The sequence below is a fragment of the Ursus arctos genome, unplaced genomic scaffold, assembly GCF_023065955.2.
Source record: "Ursus arctos isolate Adak ecotype North America unplaced genomic scaffold, UrsArc2.0 scaffold_15, whole genome shotgun sequence".
In the NCBI taxonomy this organism is placed as follows: domain Eukaryota; kingdom Metazoa; phylum Chordata; class Mammalia; order Carnivora; family Ursidae; genus Ursus; species Ursus arctos.
In genome coordinates, this window is record NW_026622819.1 from 39,871,210 (window position 1) to 39,883,976 (window position 12,767).

At 49.5% G+C, this 12,767-nt stretch overlaps 1 protein-coding gene across 1 annotated transcript in view; it reads left to right on the top strand.

The window, feature by feature from the left end:
- The window catches only part of AFAP1L1 (actin filament associated protein 1 like 1), a 59,222-nt gene that overhangs the window by 38,845 nt on the left and 7,610 nt on the right, over positions 1-12,767 (top strand). The window contains exons 10-16 of the mRNA XM_026510727.4: positions 2,276-2,369; positions 2,612-2,764; positions 3,882-4,093; positions 5,785-5,930; positions 6,527-6,599; positions 8,380-8,491; positions 11,508-11,672. Of these exons, the coding sequence (XP_026366512.1) occupies positions 2,276-2,369; positions 2,612-2,764; positions 3,882-4,093; positions 5,785-5,930; positions 6,527-6,599; positions 8,380-8,491; positions 11,508-11,672 (955 nt within the window). The remainder of the gene's footprint in view (positions 1-2,275; positions 2,370-2,611; positions 2,765-3,881; positions 4,094-5,784; positions 5,931-6,526; positions 6,600-8,379; positions 8,492-11,507; positions 11,673-12,767) is intronic.

The window sequence follows — 12,767 nt, forward strand, 5'->3', positions numbered from 1 at the left end:
TTGATGAATTCCATTTTCAGATGAGGAAGCTGGGACAGAGAGAGGCTTAGCCCAAGTCCCCTAGTTACGAAGAAGCAGAGTGAGGATGTATAACCAGATGCCTGGATCTCGATGACTTCGCCACCCCATCTATCAAGGGGGGCGAACTGAGCTCTGCTTGTCGAGTCGTTCGAGAGCCCTGTGTACCAGGCAATGTGCTGGGCACACAGGCACAATGCTAACAGAAACACACACGCACCCTGCGCTCCCCCGCGGGAGCGCGGGAGCACTGGGAGGGAAAAGTACCAGGTACCCTGGGAGCGTCTGCCAGGGGCCTGCTCTTGTCTCAGGCATCAGGGAAGTTTCTCCGAGAGGGCACATTTATGATGAGGGTGAACAGCTAGTAAGGAAGGGGAGGCAAAGGGCATTCCAAGCAGAGGGAGCAGGCCCGGAGCAGGAGGAAGCCTGGAAATGAAGGTGGCCAGTGTGGCTGGACTCAGACAGAAGGAGGCCCGTTGGCCTATTAGAGTGGTCCTTTCCAGGACCTTTCCAGCTGCAGTGAAGGGGACGGGGGTTCATGCTGGCTGGAGGGGTGAAGGGAGAGGGGGTGGTTTGATGGCATCTGTGTTAAGCTTTGAAGAATGGATGAGACTGCAGGGGGCGGAGGTGGGCCGAGGGTCAGGGGCTGCAAGGCAGCAGCAGAAGCAAAGATGTGGGGTCAGCAGACAGTCACGGGGAGAGGGCCGGTAGGGGGCTCTCATGCCAGGCTGAGGCTGGCCCTTGCCATTCGTAGGGACTGAAGGAACGCAACGTGGACAGTGTGTACGTGTGTACACATGCCCACACCTGCAGGTCATGCGTGGTGCAGGCCCAGGTGTGTGTGGAAGAAGGGGAAGCTAGCCTGTGCAGAGGAGCGTTCCTGCGGCTGAGGGTCCGGGGGAGGGCAGCTCAAAGGTTGAGGGTGGCATTTTTGAAGTGAGTGGTATTGGTGGCTGTGTCTCTCCACAGAATCCTGCATGCGAAGTGTCACCATCGTTAAGTCCATTCCAAAGTGCTCAGAGTGTGTTTTGTATTTGCGTTCTAGCTTGATGAAAAATTTACCATCCGTCTACCACTGCAGGTCAAATAGAACCGTACGGTGTTTCACAATTTGCAGGGGAGAGCCTTTATACTTTTAACAGATCGATCCCAATTCTGACAGTTGCCATGTTTCCAGCCTTTGGAAATTGGGGGAGCCCAAGGCCTCTCCTATCTCTCCAGGCCCCCAAGTTCTGTGCTTATAGCAAAGCATGCCTGAGCCTGGTCTGGGAAGTCGTTGGCAGGAAAGGTGGAGAGGCCTCAGAGCTCTGTTCTTCTACGTTTTAAGTGGGTTGGTGCCACTTGAATCCTGTCCCCAGTCTGACTGGCACCGTTTAGCTTTGCAAAGCGAGGTGGCAGCACACCACGCAAGCGTGAGAGCTGATACCGTCTGCTGGCTCCCTGGAAAGGGTGTGATGCAGGCGAGAAGACTGAGCCTTGGGGAGAGGAAAGGATTTTCCCGCATTGCCGTGACTAACAGGTGGTACCAAGGACGGAATTTTTTCCGAGGTCCATCTGACTCTGCCTCGCCACCTCCCTAGCACGTAGTAGGCACTTAATAGACCTTGTCTGAGTGAGCGAATGAATGGCTGGGCAGACCGGCGTGGGGCCAGAGTTGGCATAGGAGTAAAGCCGTGTTGGCTGTGATGGAGTTGCTGCCATGGCGCATGCGCTTGTCTTCACCGCCCTCCTACCGAGTCAGGACCATGACAACCCCTCTGTTGTCACCGCTCACAAGTGCTGCCGTAACTATTTTGAACACGCCAACTCATCATCCCTTTTTCTACATCTTGTCATCTTAGCTCCTCCCTTTACCACATTTCACCTCGCCCAGGATGACACTCTCTTATGTGGCTGACAGTCTGTCCCCACGATGCCACCGGAGGTCACTTCCTAAACCAGTTGCATTATATGAGTATCCCATTTAAATACCTTCCCAGACCCTGTCTCCTACCGAATATGGGAAATCCTAGGAGTTTATTACAGTGCATTACAACTAGGTGCCTGGCTCCCCAGACACAGTGAGAGATTTGAAGGCACAACAGTCCTCAGCCAGTGTGTCTTCCCCAGACCTACCTGGAATAGTGCCAGACTCAGGAGAGGGGCTGACAAATATTTGTTAGGCAATCGTTGTGTGCAGAGGCTGGGGGGATTGAAACAACAAAGGGGGGCTTCCGAGTGTGCCCTCTGACATGGGGCTGTCTGTGTCCCTCCCCAGAGACCGTCCCAAGAGAAGCAGACCTCAGACTCGGACAGCCTGGGCATGGGTGACAACTGTTCTACTCTAGGCCGCCGGGAGGCCTGTGACCACGGTAGGAGCCTCTGGGGGCTCAGGCTGGAGAATGCCAGAGCTGGGAGGGGCCTTGCACCGGGACACGGTGCAAAGCAGGTCCCGACCACTCTGGAGATCTGGGGACGGTCACCTGGCCTGTCCACACCTGCAGCTGCAGCCAGGCTGCAGGTGCGGGCTGAAAGGGCCATTGGGAAGGCTGGGGTGGGTGAATCTGGGACTTGGGGCTCCCTCCCTTCCCCTAACCCATCACCATGGCAACAGGCAAAGGGAAGAAGAGCAGTCTGGCAGAGCTGAAGGGTTCAATGAGCAGGGCTGCGGGCCGCAAGATCACCCGCATCATCAGCTTCTCCAAGAAGAAGCCACTGGCTGACGACCCCCAGACATCCTGCCCCGACGAGGAGGTTCCGTGCTGTGGTGGGTCCTGGGCACCGGGAGGAGAGTCAGACAGTGCTGCTGTGGGCCCCTGGGGTGACCCAGAAAACCCTCTAGGCCTCTTCCACCTTGCTCCCAGGGCAGAGAGAATCCCACCTAACCCCCACTCCATCAACAATCCATGCCTTTCCATCACTTCCCTCCGGTGAGGCCCAAACACTCAGCAAAAGGAAAAGCCACCTGACTCCCCTATCTCTGTGTTCCCTGTGACCTCAGCTCCAATCACTGCCCATCTCAGTTTCCTCCACTCTGACGGGAGGAGAGTATCTGATTTCCTCCCAGCACATAACATGCCAGGTGTGTAAGTTACAACCCAGTCTTCTAAGGAAATTTCGTGAATAAAAATATTTGAGTACTTACAAATGCATTCAGTGTGAGTTAAACATGGTTATAAATGTGGGTTGAACATAGTTTGGAAGGGAAGACATATTATTCTGTTCTCGTTAATGCAGTGTTCCGTGTACTGGACTCCCAACAGAAAATTCTGTATTTTGGATATATAGTTATGTTCCGTTAAACCTGAAAAAAATATTATAGAATCACATGGCTGTAAAGAATTCTTTTGTAACCAGTGAATCAGTCCATGTTATGGGGAAAAATTATGTAAATCTAAAGTGTTGAGAGTGAATTCTAAACCCATTGGTCATCAGCCTGTGCCTTGCTCATTGTAGAATTCTTTCTCTTGGCTAGACACTTTTGTTCCCACATGCTGCCACCAGGTGTCAGCATCCCCCATTATTTTCACTAATAGTGCCGCTATTTCAGGCGGAGGAAAGGCAAAAGGGATAGTAGTTGTGTCTTTTACTCACCTCTACAGTATCCCCTGACCTTTTCACCAAGCTGGGTATGGTACAAAGGCTGTGGAGCAGTATACGAATGTGGTTATCAGTCCCCATTTCAGATAAGGAAATGAAACTCAGGGAGAAGAGGGTACCAGAGGCCACAGGCCCAGAAAGAGAGGGCTCTTCCCAGCTAGAGAACGAGGGTTGTTCAGGCGCTTGTCCCCAGGGTGTAGACCCATGCAGACTCACAGCCCCCACCTTGGGCTTCCCCAGGACTAGGCTGTCAGGAGGTCACCCTGCTCGTGTCCCCCGCCCAGGCTACCTGAACGTGTTGGTGAATCAGGGCTGGAAGGAACGCTGGTGCCGCCTGAAATGCAGCACTCTGTACTTCCACAAGGATCACACAGACCTGCGGACCCATGTGAATGCCATTGCTCTCCGAGGCTGTGAGGTGGCCCCGGGCTTCGGGCCCAGACATCCATTTGCCTTCAGGATTCTTCGCAACCGGCAGGAGGTTGCCATCTTGGAGGTGAGAGCGGAGAATCCAGGTGGTTCTTGGTGGGGGCGGCTGAGAGGAGCTTCGGCCTGGGTGTGGGCTTTTGTCTTGGGGGCCTTGCTAACTGACATTACAGGGACCGAGGAAGAAGGGAAAGAAAGCCCACCTGCTGCCAAGGGACCAAGAACAATTGCCAGTTAAAATACAGGGCAGCCACTTAAATTAGAACTTCAGATAAACAACAATGGTTTTAATGCAAGTATATCCCATGCAATATTTGGGATATACCTACACTGAAAAAGTGTTTGTTGTTTATCTGAAAGTGGAATTTAACAAAGCATTCTGCATTTTTATTTGTTAAATCTGGCAACTCTAGAACCAAAGTTTATTTATTCTCCCCTGTCTTAAAATCCCAAGCCTGAAAGCCATCTGGTCTGATCTAACCTGGGTCTGATTCTGGACTCCCCTCTAAAACCTTTCCCCCAAGTGGCCGGCCCCCTCAGATACACCGCTGCCCTTCAAGCAGCCTGCGCCTCCCACCAAGCAGCTACATTTCTAGAAAGGTGTTCTCCAGACTGAGTTGAAAGCTTTAAGCTCCGTGAAGGCAGTAACCGTGCCTGTTCTGCATACTTTTGGTTTTTCCAGAACCCAGCGTGATGCCCAGCCCATACTAAGGGCTCAGTCACTATTTGTTGAACAAATGGCTGAATGAAAATGTGATTTCATTCTCCCCATTCACGGTCGTTCCTACCCAGTGGCACTTGCCCTCCTCTCTGAGGTCCTGCACGATGCGTGTGGAGCCTCTCCTCTACATGTCCCTCGTTTGGCTGTTTAGGATTTAAAATGTAAACACTGGAAAGAAAATTAAAGAACTACCTCCTCACATTACAAACAGGGAAACTGAGACCGGGGCAGCCGGGTGCTTGGTTCAAGGCTGCAAGGGGGTCAGCGGCCTCTTGGTCTGATCCTAGAACAAAAACCCAGCCTCTTGATCTTGTTTGCTTTGCCCAGTACCCACTGTCTCAGCCAGTTCTTAAATTTCAAGAAATATTGCCTCTGTCACTCACTTTTATTTTTGATAGGTTGAGATAGGTCCCTTATTTCTCCTAAATTAAACACAGAGCTTTCCAGCAAGAAGCATGCTTCCTTTATTCAAGTCTAGCATTTGTGTGTTCCATTGATTTTGTAAGAATGCTGTTTAAATGAAAACTACCTAGAACTATGGTTATAAATGGTTATAAATGGTTCGTTTAACCATAAATGGTTCAGTTAACCAGCAACTTCTTGGCGGATTTCCTGTATACTAGTACTACAAATAATTGGCAGTTATAGGGGGAAAATATCAATTGGGTTATGTGAGAAATAGTCTCCTCTAAGAAAAAAAGTAAATTAAAAAAAAAATTTTTCAGGGAACACCCAGATGCTGTTTTCACATCTCAATGGTCATGAGGGCTCTGAGGATAGTGAGTGAAGGTGTGTGTCTTAGAGAGCTGGTCAGGGAGGGCTTCTCTGAGGAGGAGGCATTACAGCCAAAACCTGAATCAAGAAAGGGTGGAAGCCACTTGGATTTCTGGATGGGTGTTGCAGCCCTGTTCCTCTTGGACCCCTGAGTACTGGGTACACAGCCGGTACTGTACAAATACGGGTTTGGCTAGAGTGAGCAGGTGGCCTAAGGCCCTAACAGTACCAAAGTGAACTCATCACCTGTGCCTCCTCTCCCTCAGGCCAACTGCTCAGAGGACATGGGCCGCTGGCTTGGGCTGCTGCTGGTGGAGACGGGCTCCAAAGTCACTCCCGAGGCGCTGCACTACGACTACGTGGACGTGGAGACCTTAACCAGCATCGTCAGTGCAGGGCGCAACTCCTTCCTGTGAGGCCGGCCCCCCGCAGCCCCCCGCAGCCTCTCAGAGCTCTGAGTCTGGCCATGGGCGCTGGGCGGGAAGGGAAGAAGAGCTGAGGAGGGCTCTGCTTCCTTGGGAAGTCCGAGTGGGTGCAGCAGGCAGGAGAGAGCTGGCTAACGGAGGTAGCCCAGGGTTGGGGGAAGCTGTGGATGCAATGAGCAAAAGAGCAGAAGCCCTTCCGTGAGTGACGGGGGCTCGGCTCTCAGGCCCCGGAACCCCAGCGCCTCCCACCCTCGGCCAGCAGGGCTGCTACAGGCATTGGAAGAGCCGGCTTCAAGTCACGGCTCTCACGACCAACAGCTTGGGGTGTTTGCTTGCCATCTCGGATCCTCTGTGTTCTCACTTACAGAATGGAGGAGATGAATTCCTCACCTCTCGGGTTGCTGTAAGAATCGTGTGGGTCCCTGCCTCTGAGGCCCTTAACACAGCCATGGCCCAGCACTGCCTGGCATGGTTGCTGTTACTAACCTCCCAACACCCATCACGGAATCAAATGAGAGTAGACAGGAAAGCTCTGTAAGCCGCAACATGTCGTCATCATTGCCATCTTCATTGTATTTTCTAGATACGCAAGATCCTGCCAGGATCAATGGCCTGAGCCCCGTGTGTACGACGATGTTCCTTATGAAAAGATACAGGTGCGCTCCCTTGGGAGGGCTGGGAACATGGCAAAGGCCACTGATTAGCTCTTCGTCCCTCTCTCTGGTACTGCTCCTTTTTTTCCTGTGCTTCAGGGATAATTTTCATTTAACCAGCAGCTGGAAGGGGAGGGAGGACCCTCGTTATCATAGATCATGGCTCCAGGTAAGGAATCCCTGGCAGAGAAGGCAGGGGGGTACAGCGAAAAGCTCCCCAGATCAGGAAGAGGAAAGGACTCTGTAGACTGCAAAGCACTATGCTGGTCTGAGCAAGTGCTGGGCTCTCCACTGGGTCACTGCTCTGGGAACTGATGCTGCTGACTCAGTGGTGCCTCGGGGGCAGGGGGCGGGGGGGCACTAACTGGGTGGCCACTCCCATAGACCATCACCTGGTGGCGTCACAGTCTGGGCTTCAGCTCCCAGGACAGAGTCTCCCTGTCTCTCTCACTAAATCGAGGAGATGCCAGTGAGGCCTCGGTAGCCATCACATGAACAGACTGCTTCTGGCAGCGTGTCCTATGTCTTTTCCTCCCACGGGAGAGCCAGACAGCCACATTCTGATCAGACACTGGTGGGTGGGTCAGGCCTCACAGCTGGAGGAGAGAAAAAGGATCAAGCTGCCATGGAAAGCACACATGTCTGCACGCCAGGACCCCTGCCTTGGACAGTGCCGGATGACACCAAACTATCACCTCTAAGACTCCCTATTCTAGAAACTTCTCCAGCCATCCTTCTTCTGCTTATATGTTCTTTTTCAGATTCAGATGAACCAATGGATGCAGCTTGAGATCTTTCTCAGTTGCAGAGAGTAGTAACCAGGCAGCTTAGTACCTAATGGCATGAACTTTGGATTCAGGGTTGAATCTGGGTTACCTTGGGCTTCATTTCTCTAGTTCTCACTTCCTGGCTTCAAATGAATACTCTAACACCTACCTGATTGGTCCTTGCAAGAACTAAGTGAAATACTGTATGGAAAGAGCTTAGCAGCACATAGACATTGGAAGGTCTCACACGGAGTAACTAGTACGATTGTTATCAATATCATTATTATATTATATTATTATCATATCCCATTCTTGGTTCCCTGAGCTCTGACTGGATTCTGAGTGCTCTTAATACTCTTCATGCACAAATGTATAGCCAATTTAGCAACGCCTGGGTGGCTCAGTGAGTTAAGTGTCTGTCTTCAGCTCAGGTCATGATCTCAGGTCAAGCCCCGGGTCTGACTCCTTGCTCAGCGGGCAGTCTGCTTCTTCCTTTCCCTCTGCCCCTCCCCCTACTCACACGTTCTCTCCTCCCTCTCTCTCTCTCTCAAATAAATAAATAAAATATTTTAAAAAATGTAGAGCTGGTTTATTAAGTTATGTAACTTCCACCATTGGCTGATGTCGTCCACAACTTTTTATCTTAACTGGGAACTCTACATTTAGCAATTTCAGAAAGTTTGAAGGATACTTCCAAATGACGTGAAGACAGAAATATCTATGATAAATCAGCTGTGGTCACCCAGAGCCCGCTAAGACTTCCAGATTCCCCTCTCAGCAGATATTCCAGGTTAGGGGCACCTTCTGCAGCCCCCAACAGGAAGGTATGAGGAGGAAATGACACATGCTGGTGGAAGTAGTCCATAAACTGTTGAGTGCAGCCCCAGTCTAAAAATGTAAGGCCACGATCTTAGAGGTCCTGCAATGCTCACCCACCACACTTGGACTGGAATATATCCCTGCCTGGAGGGCTCTGAACCTACCTGTACTTCACCTCCTTTCTCCATCTCCCACAGGACGAGGAGCCCAAGCGTCCCGTGGGGGCCCAGGTGAAACGCCACGCCTCCTCCTGCAGTGAGAAGTCCCATCGAGTGGATCCGCAGGTCAAAGTCAAGCGCCATGCCTCCAGTGAGTTCTGGGTGGGAACGAGGAAGGGATAGAAACAATCCACGGGGTCGGGGATCTCAAATCAGATTCCTGCAGGCAGCAGGCAAGTAAATTAATGAGTGAAGCGAGATGTGAGAGAATACCCTACCATAAGAAAAATGACAGCGCCAGCCTAGTGATAAAGGACAGCTAGCCTGTGGCCTCCGAGCGGGGACGACAGGGGATGGGGTCGGGAAGCCCCTAGGAAACTGGAGTGCTCGGGCTCCACCTGCACGGGTGGCTACGCCTCGGCTCCGGCCAGCGGCTCCCATGCAGCGGGGCAGCCCTGGTTTGCAGATTATTCGGGACCGGGAATCTAGCCTTTATAGGAAATCTACTGACTTCTTAATATTAGCAACTGATTTTCGAAAATTTTAACACGAAGGCCAAACGTGTTTTTAGGCTGCAATGTTGCATATATATGGATTCACATATATACACATATAAAATTCATCCTCAAGTTCTGCCTGTTCCAAAGGCTAAAAATATTTATGAATTCTGATCTGGGGGAGTAAGTGGAGAAATGAACCCCTCCAAATACCCTCGAGGCAGCTGCCATGAAAGGCAGGGCTCACCTCCGTGTCCCAGCCTGCACTCTCCCTAGCACCCCATAGGAGCTCAGTGAATTTTGCCTGATTGCCACACTGCACAATAAAGGCTAAGCAAGCCAGACTCTGGTCCATTCTGTTTGATTTCCAGCACTGATCTCTGCTGCTGCGTGATCCATGCCACCAGCTTCCTGTAGGACAGCATATTCCAAGAGCATTTTAGTTACTGCTCCACAGTTCTTCCCCCTGCCCCATGAACAAAGTCAAGTTCTATTCCTTGCTTTTTGAAGATGTATTTTAAAAAATACTTCTCTTTATTAGATCGCCACTTCATTAATGTAGATAATCTCTTCTGGGGGTCAGGAGATCTGTATTCCATTCCCCACTCGATCATTAAATTACTAACTTTGGAAAAGTCCCTTCCCCTCTCTGGGCCTGAGTTTTCCCCCTGCACAGTCAGAGAGTGGTTGGGTCACATTCCTTACACTCTGCTCTCATCGGCACCACTGGAAACACAGGCCTTTATGGAATGTCCGTTTTCAAGTGGAAAAGTAGGGGTGCCTGGGTCACTCAGTCGGTTAAGCATCTGACTCTTGATTTTGGCTCAGGTTGTGATCTCAGGGTCTGAGATCGAGCCGCACATCGGGCTCCGTGCTGAGCATGGAGTCTGCTTATGATTCTTTCTCCCTCCGCCCACCCTCTCCCTTATGCTCATGTTCATCCTCTCTCTCCAAAAATAAAAATTAAAAAAAATTAAATTAAATTAAATTAAATGGAAAAGTAAACTGAAATAAGCATGTAAGATAAAGACATCATAAAACATTCAAGCAACAATAACAAAGATAACAAGATGGATTCTTTCTTCAAATCAAATGTTATACTGAGTGATATACAAAAGAGGTAAAATATTGGGAATGACAGATGGTGGTTGGGGGTTTTAAGGTCCTTCTCTGATACAACAGAACCCTGATAACACTTTGCTGGTCTACCCATTTATTTTTAGTTTACCAGTCTGTAAAATCCAACAGTCTGGGAGAAAACTCCCCTGGGATGCCACTGTGTATCTGGGAAGTTGAGGGAAGTATGGGTCCCCCTCTCTGCCCTCCATGCTTTATTTATGATTAGGCTTCAACTACAGGGTAGTTGGGACAGGAATTGATTTTTGCATTGCACACCCCTTGCTACTGCAGTCCCTACAAGAGCTAGAGAGACAAGACCCCAATTATCAGTAAACCAAGGGAATCATTCCAAACTCCATGCCCCACCAACTGAAAAGGGCTACGAGTAACTGTCTGAAACAAATAAATAAATAAATAAAAATTTCCCTAAAATACTGGACTATGGCATTGTCCCAACTAGAGCAGTAATGCATGGCACAGAGCCCAGAGTTAGACACATATGCACTCAAACCGGGTTTTGCCATCATTAGCAGTGAGACCCAACCTCTCTGTGCCTCAGTTTCCCCAACAACAAAATAGAGCTAATAATAGTAAGTTTTTATGAAGATTAAGTGGAAATGAATGTAAATGGCCTAGCATATAGTAAATGCTTGGTGAATGTTTACCGTAATTATTTGTAATTGTCCACCGTAATGTAGAGCCTGCAACAGACTCCTGGGCCCTTCTCTCCCCCCACTTTCCAGGAATATCTTTCCAGGAATAAAACGGGCAATGCCTAAGTTTAGCCCAAGGTCTTGATTCTCTGCACCTCTGAGTTGTATGTCCCTGTCTCCTTGTCTTCTATATACCTGAGAGTTGACTGTAAAATGCCCTTTTAAAACAAAAGTGTGTTATACATCACAAAATTTGTTTCATATCATTATCTGACATTTACTAAGTACTTCCACCAGATACTACCAAGTATTTTTCACGAATTATTTCATTTAAAACTTACCACAATGCTGGGATGCCTGGGTGACTCAGTTGGTTATGCGTCTGCCTTTGGTTCAGATCTCAGGGTCCTGGGATCCAGCCCCACGTCAGCTCCTTGCTCAGTGGGGAATCTGCTTCTCCCTCTCATTCTCCCTCTGTGCTCTCTCTCTCTCAAATAAATGGATAAAATCTTTAAAAAAACAAAAACAAAACTTATCACAATGCTAAGAGGTAAATTTGTCCACATACAAATTTAGGAAACCAAGAGGAAACCAAGGCCTGGGGGAAGGCACAGAAACACCATTATTCATTGTTGCCTGATGTCACACAACTAGTAATGGGCAAAAGAGAACACAAACCTTGGTCTCCCTCGTTCCAAAGCCCTTATTCCTAGTCCCGATGCTCTGCTGCCTCCCTTTTGCTCCTGTTTCCTTGGACGATTCACACACTAAGGATAGAGATCTAAGTATTCCCATTTTACAGACGGAGAAGTTGAGGCTGAGAAAGATGCTAAGGCCACCCAAGTACCCTTACCAGAGATCAGAAATGGGGGCCTTTGCCTGCCTTATACCTCTGCAGGTGCCAATCAGTATAAGTACGGCAAGAACCGAGCTGAGGAGGATGCCCGGAGGTACCTGGTAGAAAAGGAGAAGCTGGAAAAGGAGAAGGAGACAATCCGGACGGAGCTGATGGCGCTGAGGCAGGAGAAGAGGGAGCTGAAGGAAGCCCTTCGGAACAACCCAGGTACCTACGTGGGCATGTCCTAGGCACCCAAGCAGGGGGCGGGCTCAGCCCTGACACCTCCCACGGCAGAGGTCACCTGGTTATCCAAGCCCTGTGTGCTTCTCCCCCTCCTCCCCTTCTTCCTCCTCCTTCTCCTCTTCCTCAACATCATGGTCATCATGCTTCCTGACTAATGAAAGTGCCGTCAATCAAGCAACTGCTTTTGGGTAAGGGATGAAAAAGCATCACAAAATGTGCACGCTTAATGTAGTAAAATTCAATCTGATTTTAGAGATGTTAAAATGTGGAAAACAGAGTGTGCCTTAGAATCAAGGAAATAAGAGAGAAGATTTTGAACCTCCCATTAAGTCACTCATTCACAGAAGTGCTGAGCACCCAACCGTGTAAGACACTGGTCCTTGTGCTAGGAACGACGGACAGAGACAGTCCCAGGACCCTCTTCTGAACTCCAGGGCCATGACTCCTGCAGGCCCAGCCTGCTCTGGGCTCCTCTGCACCCCACTTTCTACTATTTCCTTTGAATTCTCTCTATAGCTGTAGTTGGGCATACTTTCAGCCTGAGGTTTGCACGCATGCTTGAGGAAACAGAAGCTTTGTCCTTTATAAAATACATCCAAGGTCACACAGCCCTGTGAGAATCTGAGGGAACCTATGGACCCTTTTCCCAAGGGGGAAAAAAAAAGCCCACAATTCACAGTGTTGCAGACAGTTTCAGCAGCCAAGAGCTCATAGGCCCCCAGAGTTCACCCACAGATTGCCTAGGAATCCATGAATCTAACAGAGAACTTCTAGCTTAAAGGCTAAGGCTTCTTCTGTGTAGCCAAGAACCAGAATCTGAGGGAGGGAAGCTTAAGAAGGCAGTTTGGTCTCAATACACAGAACTTTCTAAGAGTCAAAACAAAGTTTGGAACAGACTGACTATCCTCCTTATCCTGCTCAGTTTTTTTCTATAGCACATCACTTTGTAACATTTGATTATTTATTATGTTTATCATTTTTATTGTTTTTTCTCTCTCTCATATACACACACACACACACACACACACACACACACATATGGGCTCCATAAGGGCAAGGATCTTGGCCTGTTTTGTT